At 41.4% G+C, this 21,534-nt stretch overlaps 2 protein-coding genes across 4 annotated transcripts in view; both read right to left on the reverse strand.

Annotated features, from left to right (window-relative positions):
• LOC106582342 (telomere-associated protein RIF1) overlaps positions 1–4,392 on the reverse strand; it is a 29,434-nt gene extending 25,042 nt beyond the window's left edge. For all 3 annotated transcript variants that reach the window (XM_045704804.2, XM_045704801.2, XM_045704800.2), the window contains exon 1: positions 4,215–4,392. The gene's annotated coding sequence lies outside the window, so the exon portion shown is untranslated. The remainder of the gene's footprint in view (positions 1–4,214) is intronic.
• A 7,427-nt stretch (positions 4,393–11,819) lies between these two features.
• Positions 11,820–21,534, reverse strand: part of LOC106582339 (tumor necrosis factor-inducible gene 6 protein) — a 21,213-nt gene continuing 11,498 nt past the window's right edge. The window contains exons 4-6 of the mRNA XM_014165327.3: positions 16,211–16,439; positions 15,940–15,980; positions 11,820–15,761 (exon numbers count right to left, since the gene is read on the reverse strand). Coding sequence (XP_014020802.1) covers positions 15,634–15,761; positions 15,940–15,980; positions 16,211–16,439 — 398 coding nt within the window. The 3' untranslated portion in view covers positions 11,820–15,633. The remainder of the gene's footprint in view (positions 15,762–15,939; positions 15,981–16,210; positions 16,440–21,534) is intronic.

Below are 21,534 nucleotides of genomic sequence, written 5' to 3' on the forward strand. Positions count from 1 at the left end.
CCTGATCTGGCTATGCCATATGGCAGTGGGCTACATCCTTATGTTAGGTCCTGATCTGGCTATGCCATATGGCAGTGGGCTACATCCTTATGTTAGGTCCTGATCTGGCTATGCCATATGGCAGTGGGCTACATCCTTATGTTAGGTCCTGATCTGGCTATGCCATATGGCAGTGGGCTACATCCTTATGTTAGGTCCTGATCTGGCTATGCCATATGGCAGTGGGCTACATCCTTATGTTAGGTCCTGATCTGGCTATGCCATATGGCAGTGGGCTACATCCTTATGTTAGGTCCTGATCTGGCTATGCCATATGGCAGTGGGCTACATCCTTATGTTAGGTCCTGATCTGGCTATGCCATATGGCAGTGGGCTACATCCTTATGTTAGGTCCTGATCTGGCTATGCCATATGGCAGTGGGCTACATCCTTATGTTAGGTCCTGATCTGGCTATGCCATATGGCAGTGGGCTACATCCTTATGTTAGGTCCTGATCTGGCTATGCCATATGGCAGTGGGCTACATCCTTATGTTAGGTCCTGATCTGGCTATGCCATATGGCAGTGGGCTACATCCTTATGTTAGGTCCTGATCTGGCTATGCCATATGGCAGTGGGCTACATCCTTATGTTAGGTCCTGATCTGGCTATGCCATATGGCAGTGGGCTACATCCTTATGTTAGGTCCTGATCTGGCTATGCCATATGGCAGTGGGCTACATCCTTATGTTAGGTCCTGATCTGGCTATGCCATATGGCAGTGGGCTACATCCTTATGTTAGGTCCTGATCTGGCTATGCCATATGGCAGTGGGCTACATCCTTATGTTAGGTCCTGATCTGGCTATGCCATATGGCAGTGGGCTACATCCTTATGTTAGGTCCTGATCTGGCTATGCCATATGGCAGTGGGCTACATCCTTATGTTAGGTCCTGATCTGGCTATGCCATATGGCAGTGGGCTACATCCTTATGTTAGGTTCTGATCTGGCTATGCCATATGGCAGTGGGCTACATCCTTATGTTAGGTTCTGATCTGGCTATGCCATATGGCAGTGGGCTACATCCTTATGTTAGGTCCTGATCTGGCTATGCCATATGGCAGTGGGCTACATCCTTATGTTAGGTTCTGATCTGGCTATGCCATATGGCAGTGGGCTACATCCTTATGTTAGGTCCTGATCTGGCTATGCCATATGGCAGTGGGCTACACTAGTTCATTTAGCAGACAAGATTCGTGGCATTTTACACTTAATAAAAATATAAAATGCAACATGCAAAGTGTTGGTCCCGTGTTTCATGAGCTGAAATATCCCAGACATTTTCCCATACAAACAAAAATGGCTCTAATTTCATTAATTGTTTAAATCCCTGTTAGTGAGAATATCTTGTTTGTCAAGATAATCCATCCACCTGACAGGTGTGGCAAAGCAAGAAGACGATTAAACAGCATGATCATTACACAGGAACCTTTATGCTGGGGACAATAAAAGGCCACTAAAATATGCAGTTGTCACACAGTGCTTTTGCCAGAGAATGGAATGTTAATCTCTCTACCATAAGCAACGTTGCTTTAGAGAAGTTAGTGACTTCATCACTACTTTGATTTATGAGAGGTATTGACATGTTGAATGCACCAAGCTGTCTGTCTAAACTACTGGCACACAGCTTGGACACCCATGCATACCCCACAAGACATGCCACGAGGTCTCTTCACAGTCCCCAAGTCCAGAACAGACTGGGAGGCACACAGTACTACATGGAGCCATGACTTCACGGAACTCTAATCCACATCAAGTAACTGACGCAGCAGTAAAATGACATTAAAAAAATTAAAATGATAAAACACCTTATGGAACAGCGAGGACTGTGAAGCAACAAACGTTGGTACGGACACGCATACACACGATAACATACACATGGATTTAGTACTGTAGATATGTGGTAGGGGCCTGAGGGCACACAGTGTTTTTTGAAATCTGTCAATGTACTGGAATGTTTTAAAATTGTATGAATTGCCTTAATTTTGCTGGACCCCAGGAAGAGTAGCTGCTGCTTTTGTGGCAGCTAATGGAGATCCATAATAAATACAAATAAGAACCCGTTTCACTAGGCTCTGTACACTCCAAACTTGTTTCTGGGGTCCTGGCCCTATAGGCAACGTTTTTAGTTATTTGAACACTTTAGTCGTGATACAAACCATATACGCCTATGGTCTAGGCTGTACGCCACTATGATTCGTAAAAAGTAGAAAGAAAAAGGCATGTGCCGTTTCTTGCAAAGCACATGCTGGGCATCATTCACAAGTGATAATATTGTCACCTGTCAGACTATTCTCAACATATTCTCGTCTTTACATATACATGTATAATTAGTTTTGATTTAGATTGGGCCATTATCACGCACCTGTCAGAACAGGCTGGGGAAAAAAACTCGTCATCATACGCACTTAAATAGCGAATGGAGGACGCTTTTCCCGCAGTTTTCATTCCAGACTGTTAGGCTACTCCTGTTGTGAAGCAAAGCAATGTGTTTTATATTAGTAAAGTTAAGAAATAAATAGTATAGAGGGCATTAAAACTGTTCTCACAATTGCATAGCCTATAGAAGTGTTGCACAACATGGGCTCTCATGAAGTGTTTGGATGATTTTCAATTGCATTTACAATGATGTCAGAGATTAGAAGCAGTGGTGTAAAGTACTTAAGTAAAAATATTTTAAAGCACTACTTAAGGGCACTTTTGGGGGGTGGTATCTGTACTTTACTATTTATATTTGACAACTTTTACACCACTACATTCCTAAAGAAAATAATGTACTTTTTACACCATACATTTTCTATGACACCCAAAAGTACTCGTTACATTTTGAATGCTTAGCAGGACAAGAGAACATCCCTGGTCATCCAGCATGAAACTATTTTTCTTTTGATACTTAAGTATATTTAAAACCAAATACTTAAGACTTTTACTCAAGTAGTATTTTACTGGGTGACAGTCATTTTCTATTAAGTTACATTTACTCAAGTATGACAATTGGGTACTTTTTCCAAAACTAATTAGAGGGACAATGGAGCGCTGACTACCAGGCCATTAGCAAGTTTGGTAGGCTGTGCAGTGGCATCAGAGTGCAGTTTTGGAGAAGCCTAATTAGGTCACATGGAATTTGACTTGGCATAACAGCCCTACTCACACCATGCTAGTGAGAGGATGTTTTTAACACTGGTTACTGTCAGTCAAGAGTTAACCAACAACCAACCTAAGCCAATTCACTACCCATCATCCTTCCTCACACCCTACCAGTCAGAGAGAAAATTACAACACTTATCTGTATTGGACAACAAAAAATGTCCATCCACCCACATAAAACCCTGAAATAGTATTCACCAACACCAGAAACAGAGAGACAGTGACAACTTTCCATCTCTGCCTCAACATGTGTTTTCTTTTAGGTTGCTAGTAAGAGAACTAGGCTAGTCATAATTGTAGCGATCTATGCGTTTTGGATGAATATTTGTTAAATGTACACGTAGTTTGACACTAACTGCACGAGTTGAAGGCGTCAGTGTGTAACGTATAGAGTGGTCAGAATCAAATTATCACTTACCTGTACTATTTAATCCTTAGCTAACTTACCCGCTTCTAACTACAGGACATTAGCTAACAGCTGGTCAACATACAGGACTGGGCATCTACACAAGTGTAATACTAACTTAATTCTAAAAATAGATCTCAAATCTAACTACCTTAAGTTTACAAACACTAGCCAATGAAAAATAGTTAACCTTAGCTAGTTAGCTACAACATACCATCAGGCAACGTGGCAAACTCCTGGCTAGGGTTGGTTTGATGTTTATCAACAATTTTGCAAACTAACATCAAACGACATAGCTGACAATGGTCAAGAATACCGGTAGTTTGGTAACTAGTTAATCAAGTTAGCTGGCTAGCATAAGTGCAGCCAATTCACTTTCACTGATCTAACTGGTTAGCTAGTTAGCCACAAAATGTTAGCTCACTAGCTTACCTAACCATCTAATAGCAATACCAAATATAGGCATATTCCCAACTTACTAAATCATTTTGTAAGACAGCACTGTCAAAACTAATACTGGTAATTGCAATTTCCAACAAGTATTTGTTCTTATAGCAAGTCACTCCCTCCTCTAGCGCGAAAATAAACACAAACAAAACGCAGCCAGATGCACTTCCTCACCTTAGTACTCCTGATAGAATACAAACGATCAAATAAAAGTATACCATAAACGCCACAAATATACTGCAAGTATAACCGATATTATCTTATTTGGGGTGTTTCATTTCTCGCCGATTAACAGTGTAGTTGTCACTCCCCGCGAAAATGCTGGCGCGAAACTAGCACGCTGTGCAAATGAACTTTGACCCAACGTAAGGACTGCCCACTCTGCATTTTTGTACCCCTCTTTAATTAATTCTCTGTTTCTCGAAAAACTTTGATCATAATTTCAAACTGTCCACATTTCACATATCTGGACGGGGGTATTATCAGTATATTATACACATAGCAATATATACAAATATTCTTTCAACTAAAGGTTTCCTCTTTCAAATGTGATATCTTTCTCTTCTTGTAATGTAGGGAAGGCAATATTTGTTTTAATTAAAAAGCATATCCTGCACATGCCCTTTTTTTAATGTTAGTCTACATTTGCAGAATAATATAGCCTATATCCAAAGATACTGAAAACTAACTCCATATTCATCTGCGCTATATAAGCCTAATAAGGTGACTGGAATTGTGTGTTGCCTTTCCACATCTTTTCATTGACAGTAACCACAATTCCATCCACAGTTTTTATGCAGCAAAGTTATACCATATAAAACAGGACATTTCGGTAAAATTGTATAAATGCTGACAGATAATCTGTTCCTTTGACATGATGGGATATTTTTGTGCCAGTAAAATGTATTGTGAAAACGCCTTTATGTGCAAATATTGATATGCACTGAACAAAAATATAAGCTCAACATGCAACAATTTAAAATATTTTACTGAGCTACAGTTCATATAAGGTAATCAGTCAATTGAAATAAATTAATTAGGCCCTAATCTATGGATTTCACATGACTGGGAAAACAGATATACATCTGTTGGTCACAGATACCTTTTAAAAAAGAAAACTAGGGGCTTGGATCAGAAAACCAGTCAGTATCTGATGTGACCACCATCTTCCTCATGCAGCCTGACACATCTCCTTCGCATAGAGTTGATCAGGCTGTTAATTGTGGCCCGTGAAATGTTGTCCCACTCCTCTTCAATGGCTGTGCGAAGTTGCTGGATATTGGCGGAAACTGTAACACGCTGTCGTACATGTTGCTCCAGAGCATTCCACACATGCTCAATGGGTGACATGTCTGGTGAGTCAGCAGACCATTGAATAACTGGGACATTTTCAGCTTCCAGGAATTGTGTAAAGATCCTAGCAGCCAGATGCACTTCCTCACCTTAGTGAGGCCTTCCCTGTAGCTCAGTTGGTAGAGCATGGTGTTTGCAACACCAGGGTTGTGGGTTTGATTCCCACGGGGGGCCAGCACAGAAAGAAAGAAAACGTATGAAATGTATGCATTCACTACTGTAAGTCGCTCTGGATAAGAGCGTCTGCTATATGACTAAAATGTAAATGTAATGATTTATCATGCATGTTTCAGCATGATTTATCATGCTGAAACATGAGGTGATGGCGGCAGATGAACGGCACATCAATGGGCCTTGGGATCTTGTCACCATATCTCTGTGCATTCAAATTGCCATTCATAAAATGCAATTGTGTTCAATGTCATTAGCTTATGCCTCCCCATACAATGACACCACCGCCACCATGGGGCACTCTGTTCACAACCTTGACATCAGCAAACTGCTCCCCCACAAGAAGGTCTGCCATCTACCCGGTACAGTTGAAACCAGGATTCATCCATGAAGAGCACACTTCTCCAGAGTGCCAGTGACCATCAAAGGTGAGCATTTGCTCACTGAAGTCGGTTATGATGCTGAACTGCAGTCAGATCAAGACCCTGGTGAGTACGACGAGCACGCAGATGAGCTTCCTGAGACGGTTTCTGACAGTTTGTGCAGAAAGTATTTTGTTGTGCAAACCCACAGTTTCATCAGCTGCCCGGGTGGCTGGTTGCAGACGATCCCGCAGATGAAGAAGCCGGATGTGGAGGTCCTGGGCTGGCTTGGTTACACAACTTTCGAGGCAGCTTATGGTAGAGAAATTAACATTCAATTCTCTGTCAAACGTTCTGGTGGACATTTCTGCAGTCAGCATGCCAATTGCACGCTCCCTCAAAACGTAAGACATCTGTGGCATTGTGTTGTGTGACAAAACTGCACATTTTAGAGTGGTCATTAATTGTCCCCAACACAATTTGTACCGGTGAAATTATCATGCTGTTTAATCAGCTTCTTGATATGCCACACCTGTCAGGTGGATGAATTATCTTGGCAAAGGAGAAATGATCACTAACAGGGATGTAAACAAGTTTGTGCATTTGAGAGAAATAAGCTTTTTGTGCATATGAAACATTTCTGAGATATTTTATTTCAGCTCATGAAACATAGGACCAACACTTTACATGTTGCATTTATATTTTTGTTCAGTGTAATAACCATCATATCAAAGTAAACTTGGAGTCACGCAAAGATATGGTGTGTGGTCCTCCCACTACAACTCGTCCAGGAAAGCATGAAGTTTATTAGGCTACAGATGAAATCAATTATGATGAACTTCACAGGGTGGTGAAAGTGCAAGGTGATGAGCTTGATGCTCCTTTCCAATACATATCGAGGGTCTTATTCTGGTGACATGATAATTGATGTTTGGCTGCCTTTTGACAAATAAAATGAAATCTTCCTCTCTTGTCCATAATAATCTAATTTAGGCTATACATAGGCCTACGTGCGCTCTAGCCAAAATGTATAACGCAAACATTTTTGTCAGAAAACAAACCATCAGTAGATTTGAAAATGCGATGAAAACTCATTTAACTTGCATTTTTTATTTGATACATGGGAATTTAATCACATGTGCACTACATCATCACGCACAGCCTTGTATCAGCAACAAGTCAATTTGATGGAAACACATCTCTGGTGGGAAAATATTTGCATTAGAATCTGTCACCTCCATTCACACCTTGACTCCATTCACACCTTGATGATCATCCGAACAATGATAAGGGTAGGAAGGGACATGTGACAGAGTGAAGTACAGTAGTGAAGTACTCAACAACACTCACATAAAAATTAATAAATACAAATCTGGGGTTCTAGGATTTGCAGACATTGGGGCTTAGCCCAAAGTCATTAGGGGGGTCTGGGGGCATTTTCCCCCAGAAAAAGAAATAAGGAATTTCAACAGCTAAATGCATGAATTTGGTGCACTTTGAGATGAACGTTGAGAGATTAGATATTTTTCAGGTAACTTGCACCTTCCCACCTTCCACAGCAGACACTGCCAATACTCAATTACAGTTTCTACTGTGGGTCTCTCTACTCTGGAACACTCTCTACTCTTTAAACATAGACTCTGACCTGTCCAATGAGCCAAACTGATTCAAGAATCCCACAATACCCAAACACCCTCCACCTCTCGCACAAACACACACACACACACACACACACACACACACACACACACACACACACACACACACACACACACACACACACACACACACACACACAAACAGTGCAGTAATTAGAATCCATAGAGCAGCTTACCCCACCTCTGCCTCTCTCCATCACTTTCTCTATGTCTGTTCCTGTCTCCCTTGTATAACCTACAATATAACCACAAAGCTGGACATTATTTCCCCTATCTTTCTAGCTGCCTTGTCTGCCCTCTTCTCTTGCTGTCTCTTAGTATTAATAAAAAATAAAAATAAAAATTGCCATTTTTCTCCCCAATTTCGTGGTATCCAATTGGTAGTTACAGTCTTGTCTCATCACTGCAACTCCCGTACGGACTCGGAAGAGGTAAAGGTCAAGAGCCATGCGACTTCCGAAATACAACCCAACCAAGCTGCACTGCTTCTTGACACAATGCCCACTTAACCCGGAAGCCAGCTGCACCAATGTGTCAGAGGAAACACTGTACACTTGGAGACGGTGTCAGTGTGCACTGCGCCTAGCCCACCACAGGAGTCGCTAGTGCGTGATGGGATAAGGACATCCCTGCCAGCCAAACCCTCCCGTAACCCAGACGACGCTGGGCCAATTGTGCACTGCCCCATGGGTCTCCTGGTTGCAGCCGGCTGCAACAGAGCCTGGACTCTAACCTAGAATCTCTAGTGGCACAGCTAGCACTGCAATGCAGTGCCTTAGACCACTGCGCCACTCGGGAGGTCCCATCTCTTAGTATTCTATGTTGCTGTCGCTTGTCTACCCTCCTCTCTTGTCCTGTCCTAATTGTAAAAAGTGTAAAAGTAGACAATTGTTTTAATAGTAATAGTCACAGGCTTTTTCAACTCACCTGCAAATTCTTTGTAAACCATGTTTTACTTTTTAACAGTCTGTTTTTCACCTCTTATAATTTGTACAAATAAATACAACTAATTAGAATCTATACAGCAACTTGATGTGATACAGTCTAGTCTACGGTGTGCTCAATCCACCTCTTCTCTCTCCATCTGCCCTCTTCTATCACTTACTCTGTGTCTTGTCTGTTGCTGTCTGTGTCGTGTCTGTTGCTGTCTGTGTCGTGTCTGTTGCTGTCTGTGTCGTGTCTGTTGATGTCTCAGGTTCTTATTTGTTACTGTCTCCTTTGTCCTCTTCTGTTATGGCCTGTTCTGTTCTTCTGGTCTCTCTCCATCCCCTATTTTGCTGTTGCTGTCTTTGTGGCTTGTCTGGTGTGTCTCTCCATCATCTACTCTTCAGTTTCTGTCTCTGTGGCTTGTCTGGTGTGCCTCTCCATCATCTACTCTTCAGTTTCTGTCTCTGTGGCTTGTCTGGTGTGCCTCTCCATCATCTACTCTTCAGTTTCTGTCTCTGTGGCTTGTCTGGTGTGCCTCTCCATCATCTACTCTTCAGTTGCTGTCTCTGTGGCTTGTCTGGTGTGCCTCTCCATCATCTACTCTTCAGTTGCTGTCTCTGTGGCTTGTCTGGTGTGCCTCTCCATCATCTACTCTTCCGTTGCTGTCTCTGTGGCTTGTCTGGTGTGCCTCTCCATCATCTACTCTTCAGTTGCTGTCTCTGTGGCTTGTTTGGTGTGCCTCTCCATCATCTACTCTTCGGTTGCTGTCTCTGTGGCTTGTCTGGTGTGCCTCTCCATCATCTACTCTTCAGTTGCTGTCTCTGTGGCTTGTCTGGTGTGCCTCTCCATCATCTACTCTTCAGTTTCTGTCTCTGTGGCTTGTCTGGTGTGCCTCTCCATCATCTACTCTTCAGTTGCTGTCTCTGTGGCTTGTCTGGTGTGCCTCTCCATCATCTACTCTTCAGTTTCTGTCTCTGTGGCTTGTCTGGTGTGCCTCTCCATCATCTACTCTTCGGTTGCTGTCTCTGTGGCTTGTCTGGTGTGCCTCTCCATCATCTACTCTTCGGTTGCTGTCTCTGTGGCTTGTCTGGTGTGCCTCTCCATCATCTACTCTTCGGTTTCTGTCTCTGTGGCTTGTCTGGTGTGCCTCTCCATCATCTACTCTTCAGTTTCTGTCTCTGTGGCTTGTCTGGTGTGTCTCTCCATCATCTACTCTTCAGTTGCTGTCTCTGTGGCTTGTCTGGTGTGCCTCTCCATCATGAACTCTTTGGTTGCTGTCTCTGTGGCTTTTCTGGTGTGTCTCTAGTTTTGCAATCCAAAACGGTCAAGGGGATACTGGGGTAATTTAAATTGTTTTGGGTCTGTGTCTGGGTTCACCTAAATCATCCTCTTCCTACCATTTGCCCCTGACTGCTGCTGTTCTAATTGCTCTGCTGGCCTGCTGTTCTCATCTGCCCTCCTCCTTGGTTCATATGAAAGGTAGCAAGGAAGAGGTGCAACGTCTTTAGTTACTTTTAAAGGGCGACTGCACTTCCTGATTGGGTATCGTTTTAGATTTAGTTAATTAAAAAATGCTAGTGACCATGACTGAATTAAAATGTGAGTTGGTTTCGGGGTGTGGTTTGATGTGGGTGTCTCGTGTGTGTATACGCAGGTGGGAAGAGTTAGACAAATTATTTAGCCAATTATCTTCAGCCGGCTGGTGTGCGACTTGACTTTCGACTTTGGATTGCCTATCTCTGGGGCTAGTTAGGGAACGTTAATAAATTACACAATGTAAATGAGATAATATTTTTATGTTGCACACCTTTTAGTTTTCTCATGATATGCTTTTAACATTTGTATATGAATTTCTACAATTTATAGTTGGTTTGAGGTTTTAAGTAATTGACATTTATGAGCTATTGGAATTTTTATATATTGTCCCATGTGCATTGTGTAATTTACCGATGGTCCCTAAAACTAGCCCCATAGGAATATCCAATGTTCACCCAAATTTACCACAGGCATTACGATCGGGTCACATGCAGCTGCACTCCAAATGTATGATTACTTGTGTGCTGCCACCTGTGGGCATATGGGCAGGATTGAAACAAACCCAACCTTCATTTACTGTACATTATTATGCAGTCACACAAAACTGAGTTTGTAGTCAATTTTGACACTAGAATAAATGTGTCTGACTCATATCGATGCCACATAAGCTGTCTTCTAAATGAGAAGTTGGTTTTAGTTTTTTTAGTTGCTCTTTAAAGTTACTGTATACCAACATGACCAGGGCAACTCAACTGTCAAGAAAAATGCAAGTGTCTGCATAACAGTGCAACACAACTCCAAACACAACAGATAAGAAGCTCCATAGCCTCTAGGAGCCCCCAAAAATTACCTGTAGAATGGAATAGGTTATAAGACCTCTATGATTAATTTCATTTCGTCAGTTCTACCAGCTATTGTGAGATTTTTAGACTACATAACATTTGAGGACACAGAACTTAAGGGCCTATGCATTTTCAATGTTTTGCTCACCTACAATATAACCACAAAGCTGGCCATTATTTCCCCTCTCTTTCTAGCTGCCTCTCCCTTCCCTTCTAAGCTCAAGTTTGTTTATTTGTCAAGGCAGTTACCCCACTGTTCCTAGGCCGTCATTGAAAATAAGAATTTGTTCTTAACTGACTTGCCTAGTTAAATAAAGGTAAAATGTAAAAAAAAAATATATATATACACAATATATCAATGGAGTGCACAGTGCAATGAAATGCTTCCTTGCAGGTTGACAATGCAACAATGTAAAAAAGTAAGAAGCTAAGTGAATAAAAAGAGTAATACAAATATGTCACGTCCTGGCCAGTATAAGGGTTAATTGTTATTGTAGTTTGGTCAGGACGTGGCAGAGGGTATTTGTTTTATGTGGTTCGGGGTGGTGTTTTTCTAGAAGGGCATTTGATTTATGTATTCCGGGGTTTTTGGGCACTGTTTGATATTCATGTAATTCTATGTTTAGTCTAGTGAGTCTGGTTCTATGTTTAGATAATTGGGGTGGAGACTCTCAATTGAAGGCAGGTGTGGTCTATTTGCCTTTAATTGAGAGTCCCATATATTAGGGTGTGTTTGTATGTTGTGGGAGATTGTTCTGTGTTTAGCCGTGTGCCTTGCCAGACTGTTATTTTGTCATTGTGTTTCAGTGTACGTGTGTTGTTTTCAGTTTTCCTTCTTTATTTAATAAAGAGGATGAGTACACTTATTTCTGCTGCATTTTGGTCCTCCTTTCCCAACGACAACCGTGACAAAATAAAAGCTCAATGAAATAATTTCACCAATTTAATAATGGACAGTTTTTTAATTGTTATAAATTGTTATATAGACTATATGGAAATAACAGACATGAGCCAACCATTTTTACCTGTACAATTGAATAGGTTATAAGACCTCTATTTTTCATTAAACGCTACCTACAGAAACCCATCAAATACACTCGCTGGAAATAAACACTTTTCCTAATAATATGACTTATATCAACATCCTTAGCTTTCCCATTCACCAAATATACTGTTAAATAACGATAGCCAATAGCTTAAGGATGCTGAGCACTAACGCTAGCTTATTAGCATTTGCCAACCCTTATGCTGAGGTCGGGACACTAGCTATATCGAACAAAAACATAAATGCAACATGTAAAGTGTTGGTCCGATGTTTCATGAGCTGAAATAAAAGATCCCAGAAATGTTGTATATGCACAAAAAGCATATTTATCTCAAATTTTGAGCACAAATTTGTTTACATTCCTGTAAGTGAGCATTTCTCCATTGCCAAGGTAATCCATCCACCTGACAGGTATGGCATATCAAGAAGCTGATTAAACAGCATGATCATTACACAGGTGCACCTTGTGCTGGGGACAATAAAATTCCACTCTAAAATGTGCAGTTTTGTCTCACAACACAATGCCAAAGATGTCTCAAGTTTTGAGGGAGCATGAAATTGGTGGGGACAATAAAATTCCACTCTAAAATGTGCAGTTTTGTCTCACAACACAATGCCAAAGATGTCTCAAGTTTTGAGGGAGCATGAAATTGGTGGTCACACCAGATACTGATTGGTTTTCTGATTCATGCCCCTACTTAAAAAAAAAAGGTATCTGTGATCAACAGATGCATATCTGTCACGTCCTGACCAGTAAAAGGGGTTATTTGTTATTGTAGTTTGGTCAGGACGTGGCAGGGGGGTATTTGTTTTATGTGGTTCGGGCTGGTTGTGTTAGTAGTTGGGTGTTTGATGTATTATTCTGGGTTTTGGGCACTGTTCTATGTTAATGTATTTCTATGTTTAGTCTAGTTATTTTGTATCTGTACGTTTAGTTAATTGGGGGTTGGACTCTCAATTGGAGGCAGGTGTTTTCTAGTTGCCTCTGATTGAGGGTCCTATAAATAGGTATGTGTTTGTGTTAGTATTTTGTGGGAGATTGTTCTTGTTTAGGTATGTGTGCCTGACAAGACTGTCAAGTTCGTTTTGTATACGTTTTTGGTGTTTTTCCTACTTCACTTTAATAAAAGAAGATGAGTGTACATTTTCCCGCTGCGTCTTGGTCTCAACCCTACGACAACCGTGACAATATTTGTATTCCCAGTCATGTCAAATACATAGATTAGGGCCGAATGAATTTATTTCAATTGACTGATTTCCTTATATGAACTGTAACTCAGTAAAGTCTTTGAAATTGTTGCCGCTATGCCCTCCGATGAACCATCAAACAGGCAAAGCATCAATACAGGACTAAAGATTGAATCGTACTACACCGGCTCCGACGCTCGTCGGAGTCGGTGACACGAGCTGCCCAGTGACACGAGCCTACCAGACGAGCTAAATTACTTCTATGCTCGTTTCGAGGCAAGTAACATTGAAACATGCATGAGAGCAGTTCAGGACGACTGTGTGATCACGCTCTCCGCAGCTGATGTGAGTAAGACCTTAAACAGGTCAATATTCACAAGGACGCAGGGCCAGATGGATTACCAGGATGTGTACTACGAGCATGCGCTGACCAGCTGGCAAGTGTCTTCACTGACATTTTCAACCTATCCCTGTCGGAGTCTGTAATACCAACATGTTTCAAGCAGACCACCATAGTCTCACTGTGCCCAAGAACACTAAGGTAACCTGCGTAAATGACTATCAATACGTAGCACTCACGTCTGTAGCCATGAAGTGCTTTGAAAGGCTGGTCATGGCTCACATCAACACCATTATCCCAGAAACCCTAGATCCACTCAATTTGCATACTGCCCCAACAGATCCACAGATGATGCAATCTCTATTGCACTGCACATGGTCCTTTCACACATGGACAAAAATAACACTTATGTGAGAATGCTATTCATTGATTACAGCTCAGCGTTCAACACCGTAGTGTCCTCAAAGCTCATCACTAAGCTAAGGACCCTGGAACTAAACACCTCCCTCTGCAACTGGATCCTGGATTCCTGACGGGCCGCCCCCAGGTGGTAAGGATAGGTCACAACACATCCACCACGCTGATCCTCAACACGGGGGCCCCTCAGGGGTGTGTGCTTAGTCCCCTGCTGTACTCCCTGTTCACGCATGACTGCACAGCCAGGCACGACTCAAACTCCACCTTTAAGTTTTCCAATGACAAAACAGTGGTAGACCTGATCACCGACAAGACAGCATATAGGGAGGCGGTCAGAGATCTGACCGTGTGGTGCAAGGACAACAACCTCTCCCTCAATGTGATCAAGACAAAGGAGATGATTGTGGACTTCAGGAAAAGCAGGACTGAGCACGTGCCCCATTCTCATCGACGGGGCTGTAGTGAGGCAGTTTGAGAGCTTCAAGTTCCTTGGTGCCCACATCACCAACAAACTAACATGGTCCAAGCACACCAAGACAGTCATGAAGAGGGCACGACAAAACCAATTCCCCCTCAGGAGACTGAAAAGATTTGGCATTGGTCCTCAGATCCTCAAAAGGTTCTACAGCTGCACCATTGAGAGCATCCTGACAGGTTGCATCACTGCCTGGTATGGCAACTGCACTGCCTCCGACCGCAAGGCACTAGAGAGGGTAGTGCATACGGCCCAGTACATCACCGGGGCCAAGCTTCCTGCCATCCAGGACCTCTATACCAGGCGGTGTTAGAGGAAGGCCCTAAGAATTGTCAAAGACTCCAGCCACCCTAGTCATAGACTGTTCTCTCTGCTACTGCACGGCAAGCGGTACCGGAGTGCCAAGTCTAGGTCCAAGAGGCTTCTAAACAGCTTCCACCCCCAGGCCATAAGACTCCTGAACATCTAATCAAATGGCTACCCAGACTATTTGCATTGCCCCCCCACTTCACCCCTTCTACGCCACTGCTGTTCTCTGTTATTATCTATGCATAGTCACTTTAATAACTCTACCTCTGTATATATTACCTTGACTAACCGGTGCCCCCGCACATTGACTCTGTACCGGTACCCCCTGTATATAGCCTCGCTATTGTTATTTGTTGCATTGTTGGTTAAGGGCTTGTTAGTAAGTATTTCACTGTAAGGTTGTTACCTGTTGTTTTTGGCGCATGTCACAAATACAATTTGATTTGATGTGGAGTTTATATTTTTGTTCAGTGTAGTTAGCTACCACCAACCCTCCACAAACCTGTGGCTAACCCTTCTGCTGCTGCACTGACTTTCTGGTTGTTCTGCCCTATCCACCTCATTCCCTGTTGTCTCAACCTGCTCGTTCCAAACATCCAGACTCTCTGACTGAGTGACAGGGGTTTTGCTTAGTGACACAAATGACATCTGCTTTTCAAGACAACTGGGAACTTTAAAAAAAAAAGATTTTTCTGAGTTTTTTCTGAGTTCCCAGTTGTTTTGAACACGGCACAACCAGTGCTGTAGGGGTGGGGGACGTGAGCGGTCCACTGCGTTGTGAAATCTCAACCAATAACACCAGGCACCGCGTCACTCCTGGGGCTCGCAGTGCCTACTGCCTAGCGCAGTATATTGTATTGTTTATTTTTGTCATTCAAATTTGTCAATAATTATTTTTGTTATACTGCATAGTTCAAGTGATGTGGCTTATGGAAACTCATATCAGACTGAAAAAATAAATAATCATTGGTCAGGTGAAGCAACAGCTGGTGTCATTCTGGAAGTGGAGGAGAGAAGCGTTCACAGCAATGTACTCCATCTGGAAGCCTCCTGCGACTACAGAGGCATCGGACAGGAACTTTAGTGTCATCACATTCCCTGTGGGAGAGAGAAACGGGGAAAGGTGACAGGGTTATCAATGAAAACACTTAACTGGAAATCAATAAACAATTGATGATTAAAAAAGGGTTATCAATGCCAGACATTTACTGTAGCTTTTTGATCTATAATAATAGCATTTAATATGGTAATAAAACAGGAATGTGTTTGTGCATACCTGTGCTTATGAGGTCATCTGGTAAATAATCTCCACAGTACCTGGAAATAATACATGTATTTACTTGATAGTAGATCAACATGGTCAGACAGTAGCCTATGTTATGACAGTATGTTGTGGGAAAAGAGTATGTAAGTATCAATACATTTAGTACAATGCAACTTTCTATCATCTTAGATAAGACTAACAACCCAGATAAACCATTATAACGTGAACTCAACAAACTAAAACTAAATGTAAAGGCACATTCAATCAAAACCTAGATCCTCACCTCCCGGCGAAGCCAGAGATGTCGTCATAACTGTCATAGATCTCTAAAAAGTCTGCTAGACATGCCGTGTCCTCCTCCACATCAAATTCCAGGAAGTGCAGGCGTATCCTCTGTCCGTAGCGCACGCGGATGTGCCAGTAGCAGATCTGCTCATCCTGGTACTCCTCTGGGTAACCGGGTGACTGGATGATCCTTTGCTGATCTGTCAGAGTACCTCCACACTCCTTCGCTGTGGACCAGGAGACAGAAGGAGGAGATAGGATGAGGAAATATACTGAAGAGATAAAAGCTAACTTTATATATTAGATGAGATAGATGAATACTTGAGCGGATTAAATAAGACTTTGTAATGGGTAATGTCCATAGATAAAAGTAAAGCAAATATTCTGCACACTAGCTGTTGCTTTAGACTCTAGAGTAATGATATCATATAAGCAAAACATTTCAGTGTATTACATTTGCTGTCATCATAAGTAAATGCATTATGATAAATTAAAATATGGGAATTATGTTTTGCTTGTGTTGTTGTCTCTGATGTGACCACTGAATGAAGTTAGAAATAAAGTTAGGGGCCTCCTGAGTGGCACAGCAGTCTAAGGCACTGCATTGCAGTGCTTGAGGTGTCACTACAGACCCGGTTCCATCCCAGGCTGTGTCATAACTGTGCGTGACCGAGAGTCCCGTAGGACGGCGTATTATTTTGCCCAGTGTCGTCCGGGTTAGCGGAGGGTTTGGCCGGGGGGGCTTTACTTGGCTCATCGCACTCTAGCAACTGCTTGTGGTGGGCTGGGCTCCTACAGGCTGAATTCAGTCGTCAGTTGAACAGTCTTTCCTCCGACACATTGGTGCAGCTGGCTTCCGGGTTAAGGAGCGCGGTTTAAAGGGTCATGTTTCATAGGACGCATGACTCGACCTTCACCTCTCCCAAGCTCGTTAGGGGTTGCAGCAATGAGACAAGATCGTAATTGGATCGCAATTAGATTTCACAAAGTTGGGGAGAAAAAGGGGGGTAAAATATAATAAAACATTTTTTTTTAAAGTTCGAAAAGAGACTCCTTTGTCTTCTGAATGAACACAATTCCTTCCACATGTGCAGTTGGGTGAAAATTAAATCAAAAGCTCCCCTAGATCCCCAGGATTTGTAGAGGGAAAATGTACGTAATTAAGAGTTGTTTTAATGCAATTCAACCGTAATTTATCAAATGTGAACCATACATCCTCAACGTCACAGGCAATTAGGGAGAACATTTGTGCCGGTTTCTCAAATGACACCCTATTCCCTTTGTAGTGTACTACCTTTTGACCAGGGCCACAGGCAGTATCACTCAAGGCAGCTATCTCATCCAATGAGCCAGCCTCTTCCATGTTGAGTACAGTCGTCACGTGGTGCCAACTATCATGTATCATTCTGCACCATGAAAACAGGCCCAATACAGCTGTTTTGTCATGATTAATTAAAGATGTTGTAAAAGTGTTGTAAATACGTCCCTAATAGTTATAATGACTGGATAAATACTGAGTTCTTATCACATAAGGCCCCTAGAGTTAGAGATTAAAGACAGGGTTCTTATCACAGATTTGATTTTGGTATTATCTAGAGTTCAGTGTGTTCCTCTTTGGATTTACACCTCAACGTGTTGCTTTGCTACTTTATTCTATAATGACTTAATGTATTTGATTTCCGTCAGTGGCATAACGCAGTTTCACAGGGCCCCCTGAAAAGTCAGACCATGAGGCCCCCCTGCAAGAGCGGGGAGGCTGTGCCACCATTGGATAGTTTAAAGACTGGATTTTTACATTTTTATATCATATCGAGACAAATAACAGTCATTGGATATTAAGTAACTGTGTTCCTTGCTGGCTTTCCACCTCAAAGTGTTGCTTTGCCGCTCTAATCTATAATGTACTAGATTTACATACAATCTAGAAATGTTCGGGCCATTTGGGTTTCAGTTTGTCCCCAATAGGCTTTATATCTTGAAGTGTTTCTTTGCCTTACCCACAGACATGTATAATTATTTGCCTCGGCCTCACCATTCTATAAGACTGACAAAGCATTAAACAGTCCAGTCCCAGCTAGCACATAACGTTCTGACAACCAAATGTTTCTTAGAGCTTGGTGAGAACGTACAACCTTCCCACAACTTTCTAGGAATGGTGCAGGATAATTGATTGGCTTTGGAAAATTCTCTGCACATTTAAGGAACTTGACAAAAAAACATTATTTTCTTGGTATTTCATTACTTTAACAGAATATTTCCTAAAATTTCAAACATGGTTACCTTTAATTAACATTTTTGGTAATGTTTCAGGAACGTTCTCAAACTGGTTTGACATTGGGAATGTTCTCAAATAGTTCAGAGAATGTTAAGAAACAATGTTCTTCTGTGGGAATTTCAGTACTTCAGCATAACGTTTCCTACAGGATTCCTCATGGTTCTATTTAAAGTCATGTTCTCAAATTGTTCTGAGAATTTTAAGAAAACGTTCTACTTTATTAATGTTCAGAGAAAGTTCTAAGAATTGTGTTTAAAAACATATAAATTCCATTCTCAGCGTCAACAAAACTCTCTCTATCCTCTATCTTGTTAAGTGTGTTCAGGTGTGTTGGCCACGCCCACTAAATGGCAACACCTGATCTTAATGAATGCTTGTTTCCTTTGAAATGGGGTCTGTTTGAATAGACTAAAATGAACAGCTTTGTATCAGTTAAAAACACGTCATGCTAGCTCCATCCTGGTGGCACAGTGAACTAATTCCATAGATAGAGAACAGAAAATGATATGTTCAAATCTCACTAATGCTGGGTCACAATAAAAAATAAATGTGTTTGCATGATTAATGCCTAAGGAAATTAACGTCCATATGTCCTATCTGCAAGTAGTGTTATTAAAACATTAATTAAAAATTTTAAGGGAGTTATTCAAAAACCTCCAAATCAAATCACATTTTTATTTGTCCCATGCTTCGTAAACACCAGGTGTAGACAAAATTAAATGCTTACTTATGGGCCCTTCCCAACAATGCAGAGATTTATTTAATTTTTATAGTAATAATAGAAAAAGATAATAGCGCGAGGAATAAATACACAATGCGTAACGATAACTTGGCAAAATACAGTACACGGGAAACCAATACAGAGTCATGTGCAGGGGCATGAGGTAGATACAGTGCCTTCAGAAAGTATTCATACCCCTTGACTTATTCCACATTTTGTTGTGTTACAGCCTGAATTCAAAATGGATTACATACATTTTTTTATTACCCATCTACACACAATACCCCATAATGACAAAGTGAAAATATTTTTTTTTTACATTTTTGCAAGTGTATTGAAAATAAATCACAGAAATATCTAATTTACTTAAGTATTCACACCCCTGTGTCAAAACATGTTAGAATCACCTTTGGCAGCGTTTACAGCTGTGAATCTTTCTGGGTATGTCTCTAAGGGCTTTGCACACCTGGATTATATCATATTTGCAGTTTTAGGTTATTGTCCTGCTCAAAGGTGGATTTGTCTCCCAGTGTCTGTTGGAAAGCAGACTGATCCAGGTTTTCAAATCAAATAAAATTTTATTGGTCACATACACATATTTAGCAGATATTATTGCGGGTGTACCGAAATGCTTGTATTTCTAGCTCCAACTGTCACGTCCTGACCAGTAAGGGGTCATTTTGTTATGATAGTTTGGTCAGGGCGTGGCAGGGGGTGTTTGTTTTGTGTGATTTGGGTTGATCTATGTTATTCTATTTCTGTTTAAATATCTAGTTTTTCTGTTTCTATGTTGGAATTGTTTGGGGTTGGTCTCTAATTGGAGACAGCTAAATCTCATTGCCTCTGATTAGAGACCATATTTATGTAGGGGTTCTCTCATTGTGTTTTGTGGGGTGGTTTATTTCTGATTAGTAATTATTACCTGACAGAACTGTTTGGCTGTCGGTTTCTGTTTCAGTGTTCAGATCAAATAAATTCATGATGAGCACTAACCACGCTGCGCCTTGGTCTACTCCCTTCGACGGCCATTACACCAACAGTGCAGTAGTATCTAACAATTCACAACAATACACAAATCTAAAAGTTTCCTCTAGGATATTGCCTTTGCTTAGCTCTATTCTATTTATTTTTATCCCCCAAAAAACTACCTAGTCCTTACCAAAGACAAGCATACCCATTACATGATGCAGCAACCACCATGCTTGTAAATATGAAGAGTGGTACTCAGGGATGTGTTGTGTTGGATTTGTCTCAAACATAATGCTTTGTATTCAGGACATAAAGTGAATTTCTTTGCCACATTTGTTACAGTTTTACTTTAGAATGCATGTCTTGAATATTTGTATTCTGTACAGGTTGTCATTTAGGTTAGTATTGTGGAGTAACTACAATGTTGTTGATCCATCCTCAGTTTTCTCCTATTTTTTTACTTTTATTTAACTAGGCAAGTCAGTTAAGAACAAATTCTTATTTACAATGATGGCCTACACAGGCAAAACCTGGACAACGCGGGGCCGATTGTGCTCCCAGTCATGGCCGGTTGTGATACAGCCTGGATTCGAACCAGAATGTCTATAGTGACGCCTCTAGCACTGAGATGCAGTGCCTTAGACGAAACTCACAGCCATTAAACTCATTAACTGTTTTAAAGTCACCATTGGCCTCATTGGCCTCCAGCAACTGAGTTAGGAAGGACGCCTGTATCTTCGTTGTGACTGGGTGTATTGATACACCATCCAAAGTGTAATTAATAATGCTCAAAGGAATATTCAATGTCCGCTTTTTTTTTTACCCATCAATAGGTGCCTTTCTTTGCGAGGCATTGGAAAACCTCCCCGGTCTTTGTGGTTGAATCTGTGTTTGAAATTCACTGCTTGACTGAGGGACCTTGCAGATAGTTGCATGTGTGGGTTACAGAGATGAAGTAGTCATTCAAAAATCATGTTAAACACTATTATTGAACACAGAGTGAGTCCATGCAACTTATTATGTGACTTGTTAAGCAAATTTTTACTCCTGAAAATGTGAATACTTTCTGAAGGCAATGTATGTACCTATAATTTCCATTCTCAGAGCGTTAATTAAACCACCCGGGAACATTTTCAAGGAACCAGAGTAAAATGTTCTCAGAACCTCCCTGCAACCTAAAAATAAACATTCCCAGAACAGGCTAAATGTTCACCCCGGGTGTTTATATGAATAATTTTGCTTTTGCAACCCTTTCCAGATATACTGAGAGGAAAAGGAATGTAATTAACAAGAAAACAATCTTCATCTCCATCTATGAGCCGAGTCAGAAAACATCTTGGTGAAATTAATCAATGTT

Source organism: Salmo salar, chromosome 21, assembly GCF_965601325.2.
Source record: "Salmo salar chromosome 21, fSalSal1, whole genome shotgun sequence".
NCBI lineage: Eukaryota > Metazoa > Chordata > Actinopteri > Salmoniformes > Salmonidae > Salmo > Salmo salar.